Source organism: Primulina eburnea, chromosome 10 (genome assembly GCF_022965805.1).
Source record: "Primulina eburnea isolate SZY01 chromosome 10, ASM2296580v1, whole genome shotgun sequence".
In the NCBI taxonomy this organism is placed as follows: domain Eukaryota; kingdom Viridiplantae; phylum Streptophyta; class Magnoliopsida; order Lamiales; family Gesneriaceae; genus Primulina; species Primulina eburnea.
The window spans coordinates 1,945,275-1,966,309 of record NC_133110.1 but is presented as its reverse complement, the minus strand read 5'-3'; the positions used below and the strand labels follow the sequence as shown (position 1 = coordinate 1,966,309).

Sequence of the window (21,035 nt, the reverse complement as noted above, 5' to 3'; positions counted from 1 at the left end):
GATAATCCATGAAAAAATATTACTTTTTATTGTGAATATCAATAGGGTTGACCCGTCTCACATATTAAGATCCGTAAGACGGTCTCACATGAGACTCACTCGACATTATTATTATTACTGCATCGGCGCATCGAATTAGAGAAGAAATTGGCATCAATTATTTGGTTTTGTGGCGACGTTCTTAACTTCAAATGGGCTCCTACGACAATTTTAAGTAAATATTAATGGTGACAATCATAGATACGCACAGCCTTGTAGATATATTTCACATTACAATTGGAACCTGGGCGAAAGGGCTTGCATAAAGTTGAATGGGCCGATGATTATCGACTTTTGTACGAGAAAAGTATATTCTATAGGAGATCTTTTTATTTTTGGAATTAATTTTTTTAGCCCTGAAAAAGTGTCGCGAGTTTCATTTTCTATACTCAATTTAGGGATTAAAAGAATATGAAAAGAATAAAAAATATCATATTTCAAATTTTTACCGAAATGGTGGCTGTGGGGTTCGAACCCACGCGCACTTGTGTGCAGAAGATCTTAAGTCTTCCCCCTTAACCTCTCGGGCAAACCACCGCATCTGCCACTTCGTAAGATTATATTATTTTAATGTATAATTGTATTAAAACGTTGTCGTATTTATCGATCTAGAAGCTTCTCTTGGTGGACCATCCTCGAATCAAATTCCCCAGTTTCAATCCCAAATCGCCCCTTCGAATAACCCTAAATCCAAGCTTCCTGAGTTATCATTAGATTTGTTCGAATTTAACATTGATGGCGGAACACTTGGCGTCAATATTTGGGACGGAGAAGGACAGGGTGAACTGTCCTTTTTACTTCAAAATAGGAGCTTGCAGGCACGGAGACCGTTGCTCGCGTCTACACACGAAACCCAGCATAAGCCCCACGCTGTTGCTCTCCAACATGTACCAGCGTCCTGATATGATTACCCCTGGAGTTGATGCTCAGGGTCAACTCATCGACCCTGAAAAGATGCAAGAACATTTCGAGGTAGCCACGTTTTTCATGTTTTCTTCACAATTGATAACTATATCTGGGAATGGATTCATAGATGAGTTATGCGTGAAAACTTCGGTTTTGGAATTTAATATTGGCCGGATGCATGTTCTTTTTTGTATTCTTAGATTTAATTGGGGGCTTGTTTCTGAAAGAAAGCTTGAGCAATAATTCTACTGATCTTTAATGATATGCTTGTGATGCATTGCCGCTATCGGGATGGTAGATATGATGCAGACTATCCTCCGTGACCAATCTAGTGATGACTAGGTTTTTCACTTCTTATGCGCGAGGGAATAAATTTGGGATTTCACATTATGAATTGAACCCGTTATTTGTCTCCTATGTAAGGCTTTAAGAGATGAAACAGGTTTCAAGTTAAAGGTTGAATATACATGTATTTTATGCTACCAAGGGATAAGAAGTTTTTACTGGCCAAATAATTTTTAAGGGGACGCGTACATATTTTTATATTCTTTTATATTAATTATATGGTGATGGAGCTTCCAAATATGATTGTTTGGAGCTTAATTTTTATTTTGAGAAATCATTATTTTCTTTTTTAAATATATTTTTTCACTATAAATGCTATTAAATTGCAAAATATTTACGACACAGTTATTAGAAGTGTTCTTAGGTGCGTACATATAGTAGAACCTAAACGCAAGGGACGAGGACACACACACTTATAAAATCTATGGGGCCAAAGGAATGATATGCTAGGATTATTTAAATATATATACTTCACTAGTTATTAAACAAGAAGAGAACAAGTAGTCATTATCTGTGGAGAGAATAAATTGCTATCGTCTTACATTTCAGATTCACTATTTTTCCATTTTAAGTGTGGTTATAAAGCATCTTGAGCCTGAAAAGCACACCAAGGATGGGGCTTTAATGTTAAGGCACGGGTTATCGAATGGCTGCACCTTAGCTTTTGGAAGACTTGAGCATTGCTGAGCCTTGAGCCTTGGCGCACCACTTATGGATGTTTGATAATTATGATTTAGATTGATTGTGTCTTAGCCTCTTATGAATTATTAAAATTGGATTGCTACACCTGCATATTTATTGATTGTGCTGTAGCATCTTACTTCTGAGTTATTGGAATACATATTCCCTATCATGTTGTGCTGCAGGATTTCTATGAAGACCTTTTTGAGGAACTGAACAAGCATGGAGAAATTGAAAGCCTGAACATTTGTGACAATCTGGCTGATCATATGGTATTTCTTCTGATTCATTTGAAATCTGTCATCTTTTCCCTTGAATCCCTTGTGTTAATAGCAAGTTTGTGGCAGGTTGGTAATGTTTATGTCCAGTTTAGAGAGGAAGAGCAAGCTGCCAATGCTTTGAACAGTCTGACAGGAAGATTTTATGCTGGTCATATTAATTTTGTATTTTTTTCCCATATCCCCAGTCATTTTACTTAATTGTGCTCTTCAGACTTCTGATTTTTCCTAATGACTTATCAAATCATAGTACTACATTCATCGTGATTGTTAACTGAATGTGAGTTTGTTTCTGAATGGCCACATTTGCAGGACGGCCCATAATTGTCGATTTCTCTCCTGTGACTGATTTTCGTGAGGCAACATGTAGGCAGTATGAGGAAAATATTTGCAACCGTGGTGGTTACTGTAATTTTATGCATCTGAAGAGGATAGGCAGGTAAATCTGTGAGTTTTTCATCAAGCAAAACCAAGTAAAGCATAGTTGAGCTTGGCAGAGTTGTTTAGTTGTGTTACACATGATAATTTATAGGGAGTTGAGACGTCAATTGTTTGGGAGATCTCGGAGAAGGCGTAGCCGGAGCCGCAGCAGAAGCCCCTACAGGCACCGTAGCCATGAAGAGCGCTCTCATGGAGGTCGCAGTGACAGTAGAAGGGATGATGATCGAAATTACTTTGAAAGTCATAGCAGGAGGCGCAGAAGCACTAGTCCCAGCCATAAGAGTGGTAGAAACAGGATCCCAGATCGCAGGAGGGATCACAGTCCTATTAGGGAAGGAAGTGAAGAGAGGCGAGCTAAAATACAGCAGTGGAACAGGGAAAGAGAAGAAGCAGAACGTTCCAACAAGGTTAATGATGGAATTGCTGATGATCGAAAAGCCAACAACCACCGTGGCAATGAGAAAATTGGAGCTCATTAAGGCCAGGAGCTGGTAAAAATGCATATGGGTATTGATTATTTCACCAAGGTTTGTGCTTTTTCTCAGTCAAACATCACACCTGTTCTGAAATAAAGCTTACTGCACATTTTCCACTGTGCAGGTGGTGTGCAGGCTTACCATCCTGTCATGTGGAATATGATAAACATATTTTTCTTTCGTATTTCTTCAACTTCGATTAACATGCTTGTCTTATGTGCATGATTTTGTGACTTGGCTCTTGAGTAGTTAATTTTTTTGCATATTCGTTACATTCTTCCAATTGTGCATGTTCTGGTTATCAATCTTAGTGGGTTACTCTTCCCTTTCTGTATTTCCTCTCCTTTTCCTTCTGCCTCCCTGCGTTTTCCTCTGCGGAACCTTTCTCCTTACTGATGCATTGATATTTGCTAAATTCCAGGCACCTTACACGCCCGTCTCTCTTCCTTTCAAGATACTTCTTTTTCTGTCAGGCGGTTTCGTAAATTTTTTGTGAGGAGAAATTCATAGTGCAGTTTTATCTTGTGCACACAATTTGTATTAGTATTATGTTCATCATTATTTAGTAGTTGTTTTTCTGGACATATGCTTCAAGGATTTATGACTCAACTATACCAAGTATCAATCATCAGTTGCAGACTTGACAGCCTATTGTCTGTAAGGCATGTGAATATAATTTTGCCCACTCCTTAGGATGCAATGATCTTGGGTTCATGATTTCTGTTGACTATAGTAGGCTCACTATATGACTTTCAATTTGCTATATGTACTTTGAGCTTCCTATCATGCTAAATCTCTTTTCTGCACCTAGCATAATGATTAAAGAGCAAACTGTGAGCAGGTTATTGTAAATAATTTCAAATGCATGTTTTATTGTTTTCTTTTTATCTGCTAGTGCTTGTGTTTTTGTATGTGCAGTCAGGTATCCTTAGTAACCACATAACATACCAGGCTTGTGAGTTTTCACTTACCTTTCCAATAGCTTTTCCATAAATTTCAAAAGGTTCTCCAAAACTCACTCCATTAACTAGTTTTGCAGGTGCAGGTTAGGTTCCTGATTGTGAAGACTGACAATTTATTTTAACAAAAGCTTATGATGCAATTTTCACAGGTACTTTCTGTTTGTAGTTGAAGTTTGGCTCAACACTTCTGATCGGGATGGAATTGGCAGGTCGAGGGGTTGAGTGAATCAAGGATTTTATGGAAGGCTGAAATCTTGATTCTAGAGTCGTCCAACTATGTTTAATCTAGTGAAATTATGTTTCAAAACTGGGTATCTTTTACTATAATGGTTGTATGCTGTCAATTTGGTGAGACGGTCAGGATGATACTTAGTATGTTAAACTTTGGTATGAATTCTAGATAGTCAAGTTCTTCTTTGGAAGCATAATGTTGTTGGGTAAAACCCTCTTTCTTCTCTTGTTATAGAATATGGTATCTTAATGGAGGGGTATGACAATACTGGTTTTGATCTTGAATCAAGGAAAGAGCTGTTGAGCACGAGACCGGACCATTGTGTGGTGTCACATTGATTTGTATCTTTTTAGGTTGGGGTGAAAGTTCCTTCATATGCATGCAGGTCGGAAGGCTGAACATGGTCTGCTTTTCTCTATTGCATCGTCTAGTACTTCCACAGCTTAACCTTTTTGAAACTTGCTCCATGTCCAATTATATACAAAGCTCGGGCAAGTTCAACCGTGCAGTCTACTAGCTAGGTTTCTAATGCTCAGGCTTCGTGTTTGGAGAAAATGTAAAGCATTATCAAATCTTATATGGTTGATGAAAATGTAGGAACAATTAGATACTAAGGTTGGGCATATTCGAGCTAGATAGATAGATACCAAGGTTTGTCATATTTGAGCTGCAAAACGGAGGCTTCATGGAAGAAGATAGTTGTCGTGAATTTGTGTTTTCTAGCCAAATGGGATTTTATGGATTAGGACATATTTTGATACCGTATGCTGTCGAATTTGATAGTACACAACACTTATCAGGTGAGTTGCGTATCACGTCCAAACAGGGAACCTTCTCGAGCCCAAATATTGTATATAGACGCACATATACTGCAAATGAAAATAAAAAATTATTTTAAAGAAGAATAATAATATATAATATTGTGTATAATTTTTTAAATTTATTGAAATTTTTTGTTTCCTCTAATTTAATCTTTAAAGTCTAATTCCTCTAATTTAATCTTTAAAGTCTAATGCTACACGCTTATGCTTTCTATGATTTACATCTCTTTATTGTTATATAAGCAAATAAACGTGCATGGTTCGACCATGAATGCAGAGCCCCACAAGTAACATGTGACATAGGTCGAAAAGAAAGATGAATGAATGAATATTATTCTTTATATATTATCTAATCTAACGAGAGTTATTTTTTGATACTAAGTTTTGTACATTTAGAAAATGTTTTGTTTTCATATAAGATCACAAAAATATAAAAATATTAACATAAAATTTACTTGCTTTTTAATAACACTCGACTTTTTTCCGGCGAAGTTCTTCTAGAATTTTTAATGTAATAAAAATAGTTTAAAACAAGATTTCAAGAAAAAAAACGACAGATTTATATTTTGAAAAAATATTTTTGTACATTATTTATTATTATATGAATTGAGACATATATTTATATATATGATGGATTTTTTAAAAATAATTTGAAAATATATTTTTGTACATTATTTATTATTATATGATTTGAGCCATATATTTATATATATGATGGATTTTGAAATATTACCCGAAGCATTTATCAGAAAATATCAAATTATCCTTTTAGGCCAACTTGGGACGCGAGAGAAAATTGTAAGTAGTCGAGATTGTTAATTTCTATGCAGGTTTATACGGTAGTATTATGCCAGTATTGCACATTAAACTCAGAAGTTTATATCATTCTATGTTTCCCTGCAAATTATTTGACGATCAGTTTGCTGAAATAGTATTAAAAAATCAATTGGGAAAGGTAAATCTTCAAAGTATAGTCACTATCGATTCCAAGTACTTCCATTCTATTCAACTGCATTTTCCACGCTTTAACTTGGTTCTTTTTATGTTATTTATAAATGATTCAACACATTAATATTATTAGAAATACAATGATCAACTGGAAACTAAAATCGAACCCAGTTTCTTATATTTTTGTACTATTTGAAACTGAGTTGTAATAATATTCTAAACTACCAACTGAATCTAACCGATTTACAAGTCTCGATATTTGTAATAATTTGGGTTTTTCAAGCAAAAATCCATGAAATCGAGCACAGGATCACCTTCTGCTACAGCATCAGCTTCACTTGAACAGCTCGTATTCACGTCGTTACAGCGCCGCATGCAGTATTCTCACCGCCGCCGCTGTTTTTGGACAGAGGAAGAAGTTTCTTGATCCCAATTCCTGTATCTTTGCCGAGCGATCTAAACCTGTTGGGCGACACGATTTAATTAGCCTTTTTTCGATTTACTGAAGGAAAAGTTCATTCTTGATTCTTGAATCTCTCTGTGGAATATATATATGTATAATAATTTATATTAAAGAAATAAATCTTACTTTCTAAGTTGAATTGTGAGTAATGGAGGTTAAAGGCTGAAGCATCGGACGAAAGAATCGGCCGCCGTGCTTCTTTCTCATACTGGCGCAGTGCAGCCGCGATCAAATCCTCAACCGTGGCCTCCAGCGAGATCAAAACCTGCACCGGACCGAGACTCCTCTGCACCGTCACTTTACACAGCAATTTCGTCAGCTTCGCTGGCATCCCTCTAAGCACCATATCCTCCGCCGCGTTTCCACTGATCCTCGCACCGGAAAACAAGTCCGGCACGATCCTCGGCCTGGGAAGCATCTCCGACGCCACCCCGCTAGCCCTGCCATGAAAAGACGACGCTTTCTCCGCCAGCCTCCCTTTCTTGTTCTTCTTGTGGCCTACTTCACGCTGACTCTTCGATGACCCCATTCGAAATATCTATACACGTATTAGTGAGTAGCTGAACAAAGGCGCCGCCGCCTATAATAAGGGGAAACGGGGCACTAAGTTTTCCGGTGAGCGGCGGCGAACATAAGCTTAATAGCAGTGTCCTGGTCGTTCTAGAGAGAGCGGTGTCTAAGGTAGAGTGGTGGAAGGGGAATGTAAATATAAAGGGAAGATTTTTAGGATTGGGTTTCAAGGAAGATTCATTCAGACGCGGATAAACGTATCCATATTATATGGAAAAAATTTAGGATTGAGTTCCAAGGAAGATCCTCCTCGAGTTTTTATTGGTATGAAATTTTTATAAACATGTTAAATTTGATACAAAACAATGATGCAATAGATAATGTTCTCGATGCAAGAATTTTTCTCTAATTATGTATATATTTAAATTGACAGATAAATTAAAATAGATTTAATTAGATTCAATGAATATATTTTGTATTAAAACATAAGCTTGCGCATAATCTTAACCATATATCCATTGAAAAAAGTAATAAAAAATGTTATCTAAGATATTTTGCCTTGTGAGTGGGTAAAGAATTAGATTTGGAAGAATTAAAAAAGGCTTTAGACACACACAAACAAATACATAGATCTATATTTTTATATATATTAATAAAAGATACATATGTATTTCATGTGTTATTATTATTTTTAATTTGATCAAATAATACTAAAAAATGAACACAAAATTATTTTCAATTTTGAAGAATTGTTTGATTTAAAAGAGAAGTGTTGTTTAGATTTAAACACTTTTTCACTCTTTCATATACTAATGTCGGCTTGAGTAACGCAAATGTAAAATATGTAGTGACTTGAGAAAGTTTTTAATATGGTAAGAATAATAATTATTAATTAAATATTTTGTTGTTCTCTAAAATAGTTACTCTAAGAGTCTCATATTTAATAACATGATATATATATGTATGTATGTATGTATATGTATTCTAGCATATGGTAGATTTTTTTTTTAATGCATAAACCCATCAAAATCTGAGGAGAGAGGGGTGAGTATAAAAAAGGAAAAAACAAAAAAATTTATCTTGATATCCCATAATAAAATAGCAAGATAAATTGTACATACTCGTAACACATTAGCAGTTGGACACAACGAAACAATCCGCACTCGATCACTTCATCTTAATGGTTGAACAAGTATCTGTTACAGTGTTGTATATTTGTAGAATTGTTGGATCATTTGTGCATGATGTATATACGATCAAACATAATATGCACCAGATCCAAACCCTAATAGTTCGTTTTAAAAAAGTTTTATCATTAATTTGATTGCTCGTCGTCGTAGTAAATACACGAGAAGATAATTTTTTTTTCGTATTTACAAAAAAGAAATAGGAATTAGCTGTGATATGTTCACTAAAAAAATCATTTTCTTTTTGATTTCATTCGGAGGATGAGCCTTATAAAGATCATATTGATTCTTATCAAAGAAACACATGATTAACTAGGCTGTTCAAACTAGTGTACGGTCAAATAAATAGTATTCTCGTAGCGATTGAGGTTATGAATTTTAAGTTTGTAGATGGTAGTATAGGATCGTGGTGAGGGAGAAAATCACTCGTTTGATTGAGTATACTACCAATCGACTTATACTACTTATTATAGTGTGCAGTTCGAGGGGGGCATGCAAGAAGGAATTTTGAGCTTTCATATCTTATAGAATATATCAAATTCAATTTTAATCACACCTTCTTATTCAATATATTTATAGATGATATATATATTTTTTAATAAAAACAATTGTTTTTCGACAAATATTGGAGTTATGTGATTTTTTTTATGGCTGGGTTTATACGATTTTGTTATGTCCATAAACAAACTATTTATAAATATATATAGGTATGAAAATATATACATATATAATTTTTTATGAATATATACCATTTTTTAAATAATCTAATCAGGACGCTGACCAAGTCAAACTAACTAGTCTCCCGATCACGTGCAACTCCCCAAACTTCATCACGAAAGGTTCACCGAAATCTTTCCACAAGTTTTACGAATCTTTTCTATATTATTTTTGGGTTCCTTTGGTTCCCTACCAATACTAACTCTACCTGTGGTTGAAGTTCGTGCGGAGTTTGTGATGGCCGGGGAGTGGAAGGATGATGGTGATTGGGTGCCAGTAACACCGGCGAAAACGGTGCAGGTAAGGTTTTGAAGTAATTTTTGCTTGAATTACGTGTGGGTTCTGCCCAAATCCCTTAATTTTTTGATAATTCGGGAAACAGGAGTATTCAGCAGTTGATTCGGGGAAAGAGAGGGACAGCGGGGATCGCATACTTGGGAATTTGAGTGCTAGTGATGCATGTTTTGCTAATGTTTCTGAGAATTCAGGCTGCAATGCTTCTTTGGGTTTGAATGGTGGTATATCAGGTACGGCAAAATTTTATCGTATATACAAATTTTTTTGCAAAATTGTATATTAAGAAGCAGTGCTCGCCTTGGTAATTCATCTGCTTGATTAGTGATGAATTTTCTGTCTCAAGTTTTATATTTAATTGTGATGCTGTTCAATAGGATAAAAGTGAAAGCTTTTTGTAGAAAATCCACTATACATGGAGAATATGGACTCGAGGGGCGAAAGATAAACAGTTAGTAATCGTTGTACAATTTGGTTTAGGTTGTGTGGGTTAGAAGTTAGAATCGTGGGAATCTTGATGTGTTACTATGTTAGTCGTTGAGAGAATTCATGTTATTTTAATCAAGGGAATTTTTTCATAACGTTAATCAAGGGATTTTTTTCATAACGTTAATCAAGGGATTTTGATACCTGAATAGGAGGAGTATGTGCTTTGCTTTTTTTTACTGCTCTGGGGGTCTGGCTTTTAAATTCCTATTTCTTTACGTGGTTTATGATATTTAATAACGTTGTAATCATGTTCTGTTTGAAATCATGAAATTGACAGAGCTGCCAAGGCTAAAAAATCAACGTTCTTTGAAATACCGTATCTCATTTGATAGTTAGGATTTTTTTTTGCGATATTGTGATATTTTTGTGTAGACAAAGTGGAGTACGAAGAAACCAGGAAGGATGAACAGTTACATCACAATTTTGGGTCAGATTCTACAACTTCCAAAGCTTCAGATATACCGGATCGTCCAAATTCTGAAAAATTTGGCAGTTGTGGAGTTAGCTGGAGTAAAAAAAAGAGACCAAAGATGAAAAAACACAGACCAAAAGTATTCGACGAAACCAAACCCAGAAAACCTCTGAAATCACAGACTGTTAATCCTTTAACACCTAAACAAAAAACTCCAAGGCGATCTATCCCTAGAACAAGTCCACTCTATAAGAGGAAGTGCCCGAGAAAAGGGAATCCACAGGAAGTTTTTGATGGAAACTTAGGAAGTGCTAATAAATCTTGCAGACAAGAACTGGATTTCAATCTTGAAAACCATGCCAGGGATCAGCATGGGCATGATAGTTGTGGTTTGATTGATGGGGCGACCAATGCCAAAGTCATGAAAACTTCATTTGCAAAAGATGAGCATGTCCAAATGGTGGATGGGTTTCAACGCCCAGCGAATTCCTCAAGTGCTCACGGGGATGCAGTTGATCAAACTTCTTATTGTGCAGTAAAAGGGTTCGCAGATTCAATGAATGCTTGTACTGAAAGCTCATTAAGAGGTAATATTAAAAACTACCAATGCTAAGGTGATTTATATCCAAAGTAAGATTCTATCTACAATTACACTTTCATTTCTGTCGGCAGATTCTTTAGAAGATACCCCAAAGCAGGACGTCAACTTCAATTTGGAAATGCAAGATTTCGACTCCTGCCCCGAAATCGGAGCAATTGTCCAGCGATATCAACGCAGAAAGAAGACTGGAAGCAACCCTCTGATTGATGGGGCGACCAATGCCAAAGTCATGAAAACTTCATTTGCAAAAGATGAGCATGTCCAAATGGTGGATGGGTTTCAACGCCCAGCGAATTCCTCAAGTGCTCACGGGGATGCAGTTGATCAAACTTCTTATTGTGCAGTAAAAGGGTTCGCAGATTCAATCAATGCTTGTACTGAAAGCTCATTAAGAGGTAATATTAAAAACTACAAATGCTAAGGTGATTTATATCCAAAGTAAGATTCTATCTACAACTACACTTTCATTTCTGTCGGCAGATTCTTTAGAAGATACCCCAAAGCAGGACGTCAACTTCAATTTGGAAATGCAAGATTTCGACTCCTGCCCCGAAATCGGAGCAATTGTCCAGCGATATCAACGCAGAAAGAAGACTAGAAGCAACCTTTTATACAAGGAAGGTTTGGAATTCAAGGAAAAGATAAATACACCAGAAGAAGGGTCAAAGATGCGGTATGGTGCCAGATTTTCTGGCTTGAAAGTCTATAAAAGGATGCTCCGACCAAACGAGTGTCTAAAGAACAGCAGGAAACTTGGACCAAACTTTCCAAGTATATTCAAGAAAAAAAGAACGCAACGACAAAGGGCACCTAAATTCCTGGAAAAAATGGATCCATGTATTAAACGTAAAGTAACTTCCACGAGAAGAAGTAAATTCGATAGAACTGTCGAAAAAATCGTAAAAAGATGTCCATCTACGAAATTAGCTGATGAGATGCATCAGAAAAGGGTCATGGACAACGAATTGTCGTCCGATTTCGTAATGAAAGAGTTTAATTTAAGGGTGAATCAGCCCAGCCAAAAACAGATAATGGATGCAATGACTGATCCCAAGTATTTTATCTGTGCATGGAGCTCGTGTTTTAGAAAAAAGAGATCTTGTAATCGTAGTCGGAGGACTAAATTTTGGTGTATGCCTGAGGAAGTGAAACATCGAGAACCACAAGGATGTATTTCTTCTTTAAGTTGGTCGGCCGAACACAAAAGGAAGCGATCGAATATGTCTGCTCAAAAGCGTGATTTATCATCCACGTATCTGGTTCCAACAGCTTTTCCTTCAAAAGCCCTTAGTGTTGAAACCCTAGATACTGCACAGGAAAATGTTGAAGATTGTGCAGAGATTTCTGGCAAGCACATTCCATATTTGGATGCACATAGTTTAATTGAGACTCCAATTTTTGTGGGACAACATCTTGACCTAAAACATATGTTTTCGAACCTAAATGGTTAGTATCAATGTTTATTTTGACTCAACATATTTCTTTACAAGGATTGACTAGCTGATTTTATGTGTTTGGTTCTTCTTTCAGCGGATGAAGTCCAAGGTGTGACTGATTTTATTAGCCAGATGTTTGAGAGACTATGTATATCAGAAGTCAACAACCAACTTGTGGTGCGGGATCAAAAATCCAGTGGTGCAATTCTTCCTTACGAACGGAAGTTTGATCCTTCAAAGAGACGGAAACTACTGCCAAAAGTTGATCTTGATGCTGAGACATTGAAGGCCTGGAAATTTCTGATGGAAACTGATGGGAGTGAAGACATTGGAGAAGGAGACGAAGAAACCAAAAAATATTGGGATAGTGTCAGAGAAATGATTAGTGGACGAATTGATTCGTTTATTTCTTGCATGCATCATATACAAGGTATCATTGACCTCGTTATTACACTTTATTGATAAAGCACAGTGCAAAAATCTAGCTTGATGTTCTCTTCTTCTGTGCTATACTAAATAAGAATGTTACGATGACAGTGATTATTTGTTTTCTCTCAATTGAGAAATAGTTGATATTTTTAGCTCATAATTTGGGGAAAAACACTTGAATTAAACTATATCACTTTATGATTTAGTGAGTGCCACTTAAATATAAAATGAGTATTTCTCTTGTTTTGTTTATCTTGAATTTTTTTTATATTTTTTAATAACTTTACTATATGATAAATGTCTTCATCCTATTTTCTTCCAAACTTTTATTATCAAAGAATTCTATAATTCAATTTAAGGTGCGATTAATAGACTGTGGCCAAAATTATAAAAATTATTTTAGTGGCTTCTTCAGATGACATAAAGACTCCCAGTATTTTTCATCATCACCAAGTGATGGTTCAGACTCAATAACATTTAGTATTTAAACTCAAAGTTAATATAATTTTCAATTTTACTTTTAACATATGTTCAAAGTAAACCTGTTTAGATAGAATTAGATTAATGATTTCTAAGTTTATTGGTTTGATTAATTAAAAATACACACAAATAGTTTAGAAAAGAAAACATGAAGCATGAGACTGATGTCTGCATATAACACTCAGAAGTGGTCCCGTGATTGGAAATATCTTTGAAAGAATGTTTCTGGAGTTTTAAATGACCATTGATCAGGATGAAGATAGAGTGGCCGGCATCTAATAATGGAAAAGCAAAAGTTATTTAAATTTATTTTAATCCCTTGACTCCATTCCTTTCTGTCTTTTATCTAGACAAATGATCATTAAACTAAGGAGAATGTGATGCATCATTTATGAACTATTTATGTTGATTCACTTTTGATGTTGTTACACACTTACACATATGATTGATTTTGTTATAATATATTAATATTATTTTTACTGTGTATCGTTCCAGGGGACAGACGATTCTCTCCATGGAAAGGTTCAGTTGTTGACTCGGTGATTGGAGTTTTCCTAACTCAGAACGTCAGTGACCATCTTTCGAGGTAAAGGAGAATTTTTTATATAAATTGTTGCAAGAAAATTCCCATGTTTTAAAAAAGTGCAACCTGTTTTGAAATTGTTGCGTTGCAGTTCTGCCTTTATGTCTCTTGCTGCAAAATTTCCTCCATCTGTGAATAAACGGAGTAATTCCAGCAAGAATAATGTGGGTCATCAAGAATCTATTGATAGTAATAAGATTGCTTGTGATCAATCTACTGATAGGAATAACGAGAAACCATGCTTATGTTCAACTGAGCAAGATATGAGACAAATTTGCTCTTGTGCCAAAACTAAGACTCTTAGTGTGGATGAAAGAAGTTATAAAGACGCAGTTCAGGGAATTCAAGATTCCCCTTCCTCTAAAAGTTCAACTACCTTTTCTGAACTATGTACTAGTGAGAACTCTGCTGTACTTAGGGAGGTTTTACATGGGGAGGAAAATGCATCGCACCAGCATATTAACAATTGGGAAGAGAATAAAATCTCATGTGATCAAAGCATAGTCGATACAGAATTTGAAGATGCATCTGCAGGTTCCATTTCTTGTAAAAGTCCAGATACCATTTCTATAACTTGTACTAGTGAGAATTCTGCTATAATCAGGGAGAAGGTTTTCAAGGTGGAAGAAAATGTATTGCTCCAGTGCAGTCACGGTTACGAAGAGAATAAAATGTCAAGTGGTCAACGCACGAGTGATACAAAATTTGGTGGTGCAGTTTCAAGCATTCCGTATTCCTCTTCTCATGAAAGTTCAACTACCATTTCTAGACATTGTACCGGTGAGAATTCTCCATTTTACAGTCGTGAGGAGAATATAAGTTCTTGTGATAGATGCGCAACTGATGTGAAATATGGAGACACAGCTACGCTAATCCCAGATTCATCCGCACATAAAAGTTCAACCACCATTGCTATACCTTGTTCCAGTGAAAATTCTTCTATATTTAGAGAGACTTTACTGGTTGAAGAAGATACATTTCTCCAGCAATATTACAGTCATGAAGATAATACAAGGTCGTGTGATAAAAGCATAGCTATTTTGAATTTTGGACCTTCACATAGTGACACTAGTGCTTTAAGACCAGACAAGACATCTGATTTGGATTGTTTGACTGATAAAAGCACAAGTATTTTGAAATCTGGAGCTTCTCAAAGCAATACTTGTGCTTTAGGATCAGACAAGACACCCAATTTGGTTTTTAATGCGGCAAGCTGTTTGACTAGATCTCAAAATCTTGTGACAGATCTTGGAAACATAAATATCAACGGTCTACCCAATGTAGGCAAGAGCCGTGAATCTGCAGGAGGAAGAAACAAACGCAAAGTGAAAGAGAATCAAGAAAGCCCTGTTAACTGGGATGACTTGAGGAAACAATATTCTTGTGGAAAATCAAACGATTCAGTGAATGATAACATTGATTCTGCCGACTGGGAAGCAGTTAGACAAGCTTCAGTTCAAGAGGTTGCTAAAGTGATCATGGACCGGGGGATGAACAACATTCTTGCTGGTAGAATCAAGGTCATATATAATTTCAAATCATGAAAATGTGTGGTTTTGGGGAAACAAAAGAATTAAACTTCATCTGTCGGTTTAAATATTCTTTTTTTACTTGTATATGTAGGATTTCCTTGATCGAATGATTGAAGATCATGGAACTATCGATCTAGAGTGGCTAAGAGATGTTCCACCTGATAAAGCAAAGTAAGATCCATAAACAATTTAACTAGCAACGTGTTTTTTTCATTACCGCAATCACGTGACACGTGATGATATCATTATTGTTTATCTCAGCAGAATTTATGGTGTACTTGTTTTCTTTTTTGTTTAGGAATTACTTATTGAGCATACCTGGACTTGGCTTGAAGAGTACTGAGTGTGTGAGACTCTTGACGCTTCGTCACCATGCCTTCCCAGTAAGATTTTATTGAGGATTGGATTAATTTTTCGGTAATCAAGTATGACTTCCTCATTAATGGGCTTGATATTGCACAAGGTTGATACCAACGTTGGTCGGATTTTGGTGCGTCTTGGATGGGTCCCTCTCCTTCCACTTCCGGAGGATGTTCAGATACATCTTTTAAACAAGTGAGTGTTACTGAATTACATTCCTTACACGTGTCTTTATTGTAAATGATTTTGATGACCGAGCCTCTACAGTTACCCTTTAGTGGATACCATCCAGAAGTACATCTGGCCACGTTTGTGCAAAATTTCAAATGAAACACTGTAAGTGAAAATGAAGTCAACTTCTTTCGCATCTTGGGACAAAATTTGTTTAAGCAGCCCCACATATTATTTCAAGTTTTTGGTGCTTTTCCTAAATCAATTGTTTCATTTAATAGGTATGAATGCCATTACCAGATGATCACCTTTGGAAAGGTTGGAGTTTTTATTTTCTACGTTTATACATTAATCTATATTGCTTTTGTGTATAATAAACTGTGATAATGAGAACATGATCTTGAATGTTACAGGTGTTTTGTACGAAGAGACAGCCCAATTGCAATGCATGTCCAATGAGAGGACAATGCAGGCATTTTGCAAGTGCATATGCTAGGTTAGTGGCAGATTAGCTGCGCGTGTTATTCCAATAAATTTATTCTAGATTAAGATTTGCAGTTAATCCGTTATATGTGAGTAAAGTATGCCAAACACACTATTTGGAAGTAAGTAGTAACATATAGAAAACATAATTTATATGTGCGGGTTTTCGTAAATTCAATGCAGTGCCAGGCTTCGCCTTCCAGGAGTGCAGGGAGGGAGTAACGAGGATGAGCCTCAAGTTAAATCTAGTCAAAATGTTACGGATACAAATCCGCCTCTGTTGGTTCATTGTGATGATGATGTATCTAGAGTAGGGGATATATGCTTTAATTCAGAACCTATTGTAGAATTCCCCTCATCACCCGAACCTGCATCTATAGAAATGGCAGAGCGTGACATTGAAGATTTTGGATATGAATCTGAAGACGAGATCCCCACCATTAAACTCAATCAAGTAGAGTTCACTAAGAATTTACTGGATTTCATGGAGAAAACAAATTTCTTAAATGGAGAAGGTAACATGTCAAAAGAGCTGGTTGCCTTGAGCCCTGAAGCTGCATCAATTCCCATGCCTAAGCTAAAATCCGTGGGCCGGTTAAGGACAGTACACCAAGTGTAAGTGATGTATTACCCATTGCGTGTTCTGGACAAAGATTTAATACCCCCAATACAAATTTGAGTTTTATCTGTCGTGCTTTCGTTTTATCGCAGCTATGAAGTTCCAGATTCACACCCTCTTTTGGCAGGGGTTAGCCTCATGTTTTTGTTCTTATTGACTTGTTTAAATTTCAGCATTGTGTTAAATCCATTTAAATGCATCGAAAAATTGATATGAGTTTTCATATGCTCTGTAACAGTTTGAAAAAAGAGAACCTGATGATCCATGCCCATACCTTCTTGCAATATGGACAAACGGTAAATGAATATCTAGCGCTCTTGATGTTGTACAAATGAAGTCTTTTGAAGACCTAGTGCACATATAAAGGATCTCTAGTTTCTCGTAACTTGGAATTGATGGCAAATTGCAAAACTATATTTGTGTGTTATCAATTTCTTTCTAAATCTGAAGATGCAAATCCCGATAACTTTTGTTATTTTTCTACTGAAATAACTGATAAGTCGTCCCAACCTCCAAAAGGTGCATGCAGTTGTCAGGAGTCGATAACATGTGATGTTGGTACATGCTGTTTGAGAGATGAGGTTCAAAAACAAAATGAGGAGTTAATTCAAGGGACAATGTTGGTGTGTAAAAATTTCAGCTTTGGTTACGTGTTGTCATTGTTTCACTCATAGCTTTCAAATGAAATGATTCATCTGAAAATTGACAATTAACTACCACAAACAGATACCATGCCGGACAGCAAATAGGGGGTCCTTTCCTCTAAATGGGACATATTTTCAGGTCAACGAGGTAAAAGAAGCTTGTATGTCACCATTCTATTATGACATTTTCTGCTGCAGAAATGGGGTGTCTCAGGAAATGGCTCTCGTATTTGTTTCAGGTTTTTGCAGATCATGAATCCAGCCTTCGGCCAATATCTGTTCCAAGAAAATGGATTTGGAACTTTCGGAGAAGGTCATTGTATTGTGGAACATCCACAACATCAATATTTAGAGGTAAAATAGACAAATTTGTTTTTTCGTTCCATGTTGAGTAACTGCTGAAACTGAGTTTTACATCTGATTTATGGATTGCTCTTTGATGTATAGGCATGACAACCGATGAGATACAATATTGTTTCTGGAGAGGTAACAATCATATCTAAGTCTCTTAACTTTGTGCTCGGTATTCTACCACTGGGTTGTTTGATTGTTTAGTGCTGTTAATGAGTCTTTGAAACTGCCGGCAGGTTTTATCTGTGTAAGAGCAACTGATAGGGTGACTCGGGCACCAAAACCACTTGCAAGGAGATTTCATATCTGCAAAACGAGGGTAGTTGGCGACGAGTAACAAAATTTTGAAGCATTCTCTGACATAAACGTAATCTTTGCACATTGACACCTATTATTGTACTTGTGAATAACACAAGACGAGGGATCGTTAGTGTACATATCCAGTCGCTTTTCTTGAAACTTAAGTTGCAGGCTCGTGGGAAAGTTGTAGAAAAGCAGCGTCTTTATCAAGGATGATTTTTTCCTTGTTAATATTATCATCTAACATTGAAAACAGAAGAAATGTAAAGTATTACTTCGAATATCAAGTTTTTTTATATCTTTTTTTATACATAGGCCTTTGGTATTTTCAGCTTGTTTTTGATTATTTCCACACTTCTGTCAACTATAAATTCGACTAATTATTTTTGGACTTATTAATTATGTTGGAAAATCAATATGCATTTTCCCTAACCAGGTTTTTTAGGATCTTTTTGTTATGTGCGGGTACTCTGGCTCTCTTTCAAGAAATAGCGAGTTGTATTTCAAAATTACACTAGGAAATATAAATGCATCTGTGATTTTTTTATGAAGTAAAAAACAATGCATTTCATTATTATAGCAATCTTGATATGTTTATTTTTGAGTAGGCGTGAATATATAGGTAAAGGTGCCAAAATAATTTTACTAATACAGGAAATAAAAATGTTAGAAATAAATAATACAATGAACTAACAGTTGACTTACAAAACATTAAACTCTCTGATATTAATACTGAATTACTCCTAATATATTTAGGAACATAATAGATTTTTGTGTGTGTGGGTGCACAGCTCAGTAAGAACAGTAGTTAAAGAACAATTATTAATTATTACAACTTTCTTACACCAAACCTTATTCATTAAAAAATATCTAACAAAAAAAAGAAAATTTATTTTCAAGGTTTATGTTGCTGAGTGTAGATGTAGTCAAGGTGCGCCTCAAGCATGTCCCTTCTCCTTGAACAGTCTTCTTCATCTGATCCTCCTTCACATGAGTTAGTTTCTTCAAGACCCATCAATATCTGCTACATATATGAAAGCAAAGAAGGCAAATTTTATGAAACATTTGCGAGGAAATTGAAAGGAAGTCCGAGAAGAGAGAGCGAGGAGAGATTAATTACATCAAAAGAATCGAAGCCTTTCATTTTTGTGACAGATTCTTGGCTCTCGACGTTGTTCATCTTCACATTCACTTCTCCTGTACAAGATACACATTTTTTCTGTCATTTTTACGAATATTCTAACAGGAAATGAACCTAAGCTAGAATCCTCAGTGAACCCACAAATATTTTAAACGAGAGAGAACTTTTTAAATCTGAAACAAAAAATGTTCAAAATTTTAAAAGATTATAGTCTATATATACTGGCTCTTGCTAGGCATGTAAATGAAGTACTGTAGAACAATTTTACCTTGTTCGGGTGCCAATTCTCTTGCAGAATACTTGGGGATGGTGGTAAAGGAAACGAGGAGGAAAATAAGAGCAATCATCATATGAAAATGTCGATTCATGGTTTTAGTTCTTGGTTGTATTCTAGAGATTTATTAGCTCCGATATTAAATCAGGGAGTAGAGGGCGTGTGAAGGAGAGAAATGGTTCTTGTTGGGAGTTTAGGGGTTAGAAGTGCACATATGCCTACTATAAATACATGCAAGCCGCAGGAGTTGGGAGTTGGATTTATTATTTATATTCTGTGTGTGTGGTTATAATTAAAAGTTCTTGATAATATCAGGAGATGATCAGAAGATAATAAATTTTGATCCAATAAGTTGGATCAGATTTTAATCCATCAATTAATCAAAATCATGTTTTATATTATTCGATGAATGCCAACATGACGTCTAATATTGCTGATATGATGGTCGTCATGGTTGTATGAGATTGATGGTATTTTAGATACCATGTCAGCATTTCGATGAAAATGATGAAAAATGTAAAAATAAAAAAATAATATTGTATCTCGATGATGAAAAATGTAAAAATAAAAAAGTAATATTGTATCTCGATGATTAATTAGAATATCAAAATTTGATCTACGTCAATTAAGTGGTAAAAACTTTTCTTCCTTCAAAGGATTTAGAAGAAGAAAGTTGGGCATATTAATTTTAATTTTAAAAAATGAAATTTCATAGATAACTCTTGTAAAATGGTAATAGATGATGAAAATTGATGGCAAAAATTATGAAAAGGGCCCTAAAATGACCAGAATCTTTTTGTATTCCCTATGCTCATGTTAGGGCTCCACCCACTATTTTATTAAAGTATATGTATGATATCATTTCATATCATAAAGATATAATGTAAAAGTTCGTATTATTGACGAAACTCAGATGTAGGTTGAGATTTGTTTATTGTTTATCTCAGACAAAAAATATACTAAAAAAAATTAAATTTATAATATAAATAAATTAGAAAAATTATTCGCAATCAAAGAGACTCGATCGTAATCAAAGAGACTCGATCTTAAGATCAACAAGTCTAAAAATGATCTCAACTTTCACCATTGGAATAAGACTACATCGGCGCGGCTGCACCCACTTTTATGCATCTGATGAGATTGGGAAACAAAAGCTTTAATTTGCTTTTGTCGTTGTCAATGTAATGGTCCAGCTAAACGTCCAACTCACACCAAAAATCTATGCACACTTTAATTTACACTATCGATACTAAATTAAAGTCAACCTTTTGGACATATTTTCCCCTTCAATATTAAATTTAATCATCCCGTCACTTTCAATATTACTATTCGCAACGTGCTTTTAAAGTACGTCGTTATTTTTGTCAAATACAACAATATTAGCAACGATATATATAGGTGCACGCCATTAAAAATAATATTTGCAGCGT

The 21,035-nt window shown here is 35.5% G+C and overlaps 4 protein-coding genes and 1 non-coding gene across 7 annotated transcripts; 2 read left to right on the top strand and 3 right to left on the bottom strand.

Annotated features, from left to right (window-relative positions):
• Positions 1-493: 493 nt before the first annotated feature.
• On the bottom strand, positions 494-576 carry TRNAL-UAA (transfer RNA leucine (anticodon UAA)). The gene has a single exon. It is a non-coding gene; the product is annotated as a tRNA-Leu (tRNA).
• An 85-nt stretch (positions 577-661) lies between these two features.
• On the top strand, positions 662-4,571 carry LOC140842397 (splicing factor U2af small subunit B-like). 3 transcript variants are annotated; one of them, XM_073210259.1, is made up of 6 exons: positions 662-1,011; positions 2,157-2,243; positions 2,319-2,400; positions 2,562-2,688; positions 2,782-3,217; positions 4,278-4,571. In XM_073210259.1, exons 1-5 carry the CDS (start codon positions 775-777, stop codon positions 3,167-3,169), a joined length of 921 nt encoding a protein of 306 aa, XP_073066360.1. In that variant the 5' UTR covers positions 662-774; the 3' UTR covers positions 3,170-3,217; positions 4,278-4,571. The 3 variants fall into 3 exon arrangements, with proteins under 3 accessions (XP_073066360.1, XP_073066359.1, XP_073066358.1); XM_073210258.1 differs by having other exon boundaries at positions 663-1,011; positions 3,291-4,571; XM_073210257.1 differs by having other exon boundaries at positions 663-1,011; positions 2,782-4,571.
• A 1,832-nt stretch (positions 4,572-6,403) lies between these two features.
• LOC140803811 (uncharacterized protein At4g22758-like) lies at positions 6,404-7,349 on the bottom strand. Its single transcript, XM_073159683.1, has 2 exons — positions 6,719-7,349; positions 6,404-6,591 (listed from the first exon to the last, which is right to left on the bottom strand). The coding sequence occupies exons 1-2, from the start codon at positions 7,119-7,121 to the stop codon at positions 6,491-6,493; spliced, it is 504 nt and encodes a 167-aa protein (XP_073015784.1). The 5' UTR covers positions 7,122-7,349; the 3' UTR covers positions 6,404-6,490.
• A 1,716-nt stretch (positions 7,350-9,065) lies between these two features.
• LOC140842395 (protein ROS1A-like) lies at positions 9,066-18,498 on the top strand. The gene is made up of 23 exons (XM_073210254.1): positions 9,066-9,128; positions 9,227-9,306; positions 9,389-9,533; positions 10,162-10,788; positions 10,874-11,197; positions 11,283-12,248; positions 12,333-12,668; positions 13,643-13,733; positions 13,822-15,250; positions 15,354-15,433; positions 15,561-15,645; positions 15,726-15,817; positions 15,890-15,958; positions 16,075-16,111; positions 16,207-16,289; positions 16,460-16,891; positions 16,988-17,024; positions 17,134-17,191; positions 17,415-17,518; positions 17,622-17,687; positions 17,779-17,893; positions 17,987-18,025; positions 18,127-18,498. The coding sequence occupies exons 2-23, from the start codon at positions 9,244-9,246 to the stop codon at positions 18,225-18,227; spliced, it is 5,379 nt and encodes a 1,792-aa protein (XP_073066355.1). The 5' UTR covers positions 9,066-9,128; positions 9,227-9,243; the 3' UTR covers positions 18,228-18,498.
• Positions 18,499-19,078: 580 nt separating this feature from the next.
• On the bottom strand, positions 19,079-19,836 carry LOC140842396 (putative phytosulfokines 6). The gene is made up of 3 exons (XM_073210255.1): positions 19,600-19,836; positions 19,311-19,387; positions 19,079-19,214 (listed from the first exon to the last, which is right to left on the bottom strand). Exons 1-3 carry the CDS (start codon positions 19,697-19,699, stop codon positions 19,086-19,088), a joined length of 306 nt encoding a protein of 101 aa, XP_073066356.1. The 5' UTR covers positions 19,700-19,836; the 3' UTR covers positions 19,079-19,085.
• Positions 19,837-21,035: the final 1,199 nt, after the last annotated feature.

Excerpts from the sequence above, each read along its gene's own strand:
- LOC140842397 (XM_073210259.1), top strand. The coding sequence starts at position 775 with ATGGCGGAACACTTGGCGTCAATATTTGGGACGGAGAAGGACAGGGTG. Across the intron at positions 2,244-2,318 it reads ACAATCTGGCTGATCATATG|GTTGGTAATGTTTATGTCCA; the intron begins GTATTTCTTCTG and ends AGTTTGTGGCAG. Across the intron at positions 2,689-2,781 it reads CATCTGAAGAGGATAGGCAG|GGAGTTGAGACGTCAATTGT; the intron begins GTAAATCTGTGA and ends GATAATTTATAG.
- LOC140803811 (XM_073159683.1), bottom strand. The coding sequence starts at position 7,121 with ATGGGGTCATCGAAGAGTCAGCGTGAAGTAGGCCACAAGAAGAACAAG. Across the intron at positions 6,592-6,718 it reads CTCACAATTCAACTTAGAAA|GTTTAGATCGCTCGGCAAAG; the intron begins GTAAGATTTATT and ends GTCGCCCAACAG.
- LOC140842395 (XM_073210254.1), top strand. The coding sequence starts at position 9,244 with ATGGCCGGGGAGTGGAAGGATGATGGTGATTGGGTGCCAGTAACACCG. Across the intron at positions 17,519-17,621 it reads TAATTCAAGGGACAATGTTG|ATACCATGCCGGACAGCAAA; the intron begins GTGTGTAAAAAT and ends TACCACAAACAG. Across the intron at positions 17,688-17,778 it reads CATATTTTCAGGTCAACGAG|GTTTTTGCAGATCATGAATC; the intron begins GTAAAAGAAGCT and ends TATTTGTTTCAG.
- LOC140842396 (XM_073210255.1), bottom strand. The coding sequence starts at position 19,699 with ATGAATCGACATTTTCATATGATGATTGCTCTTATTTTCCTCCTCGTT. Across the intron at positions 19,388-19,599 it reads AGAATTGGCACCCGAACAAG|GAGAAGTGAATGTGAAGATG; the intron begins GTAAAATTGTTC and ends TATCTTGTACAG. Across the intron at positions 19,215-19,310 it reads AAGGCTTCGATTCTTTTGAT|CAGATATTGATGGGTCTTGA; the intron begins GTAATTAATCTC and ends TCATATATGTAG.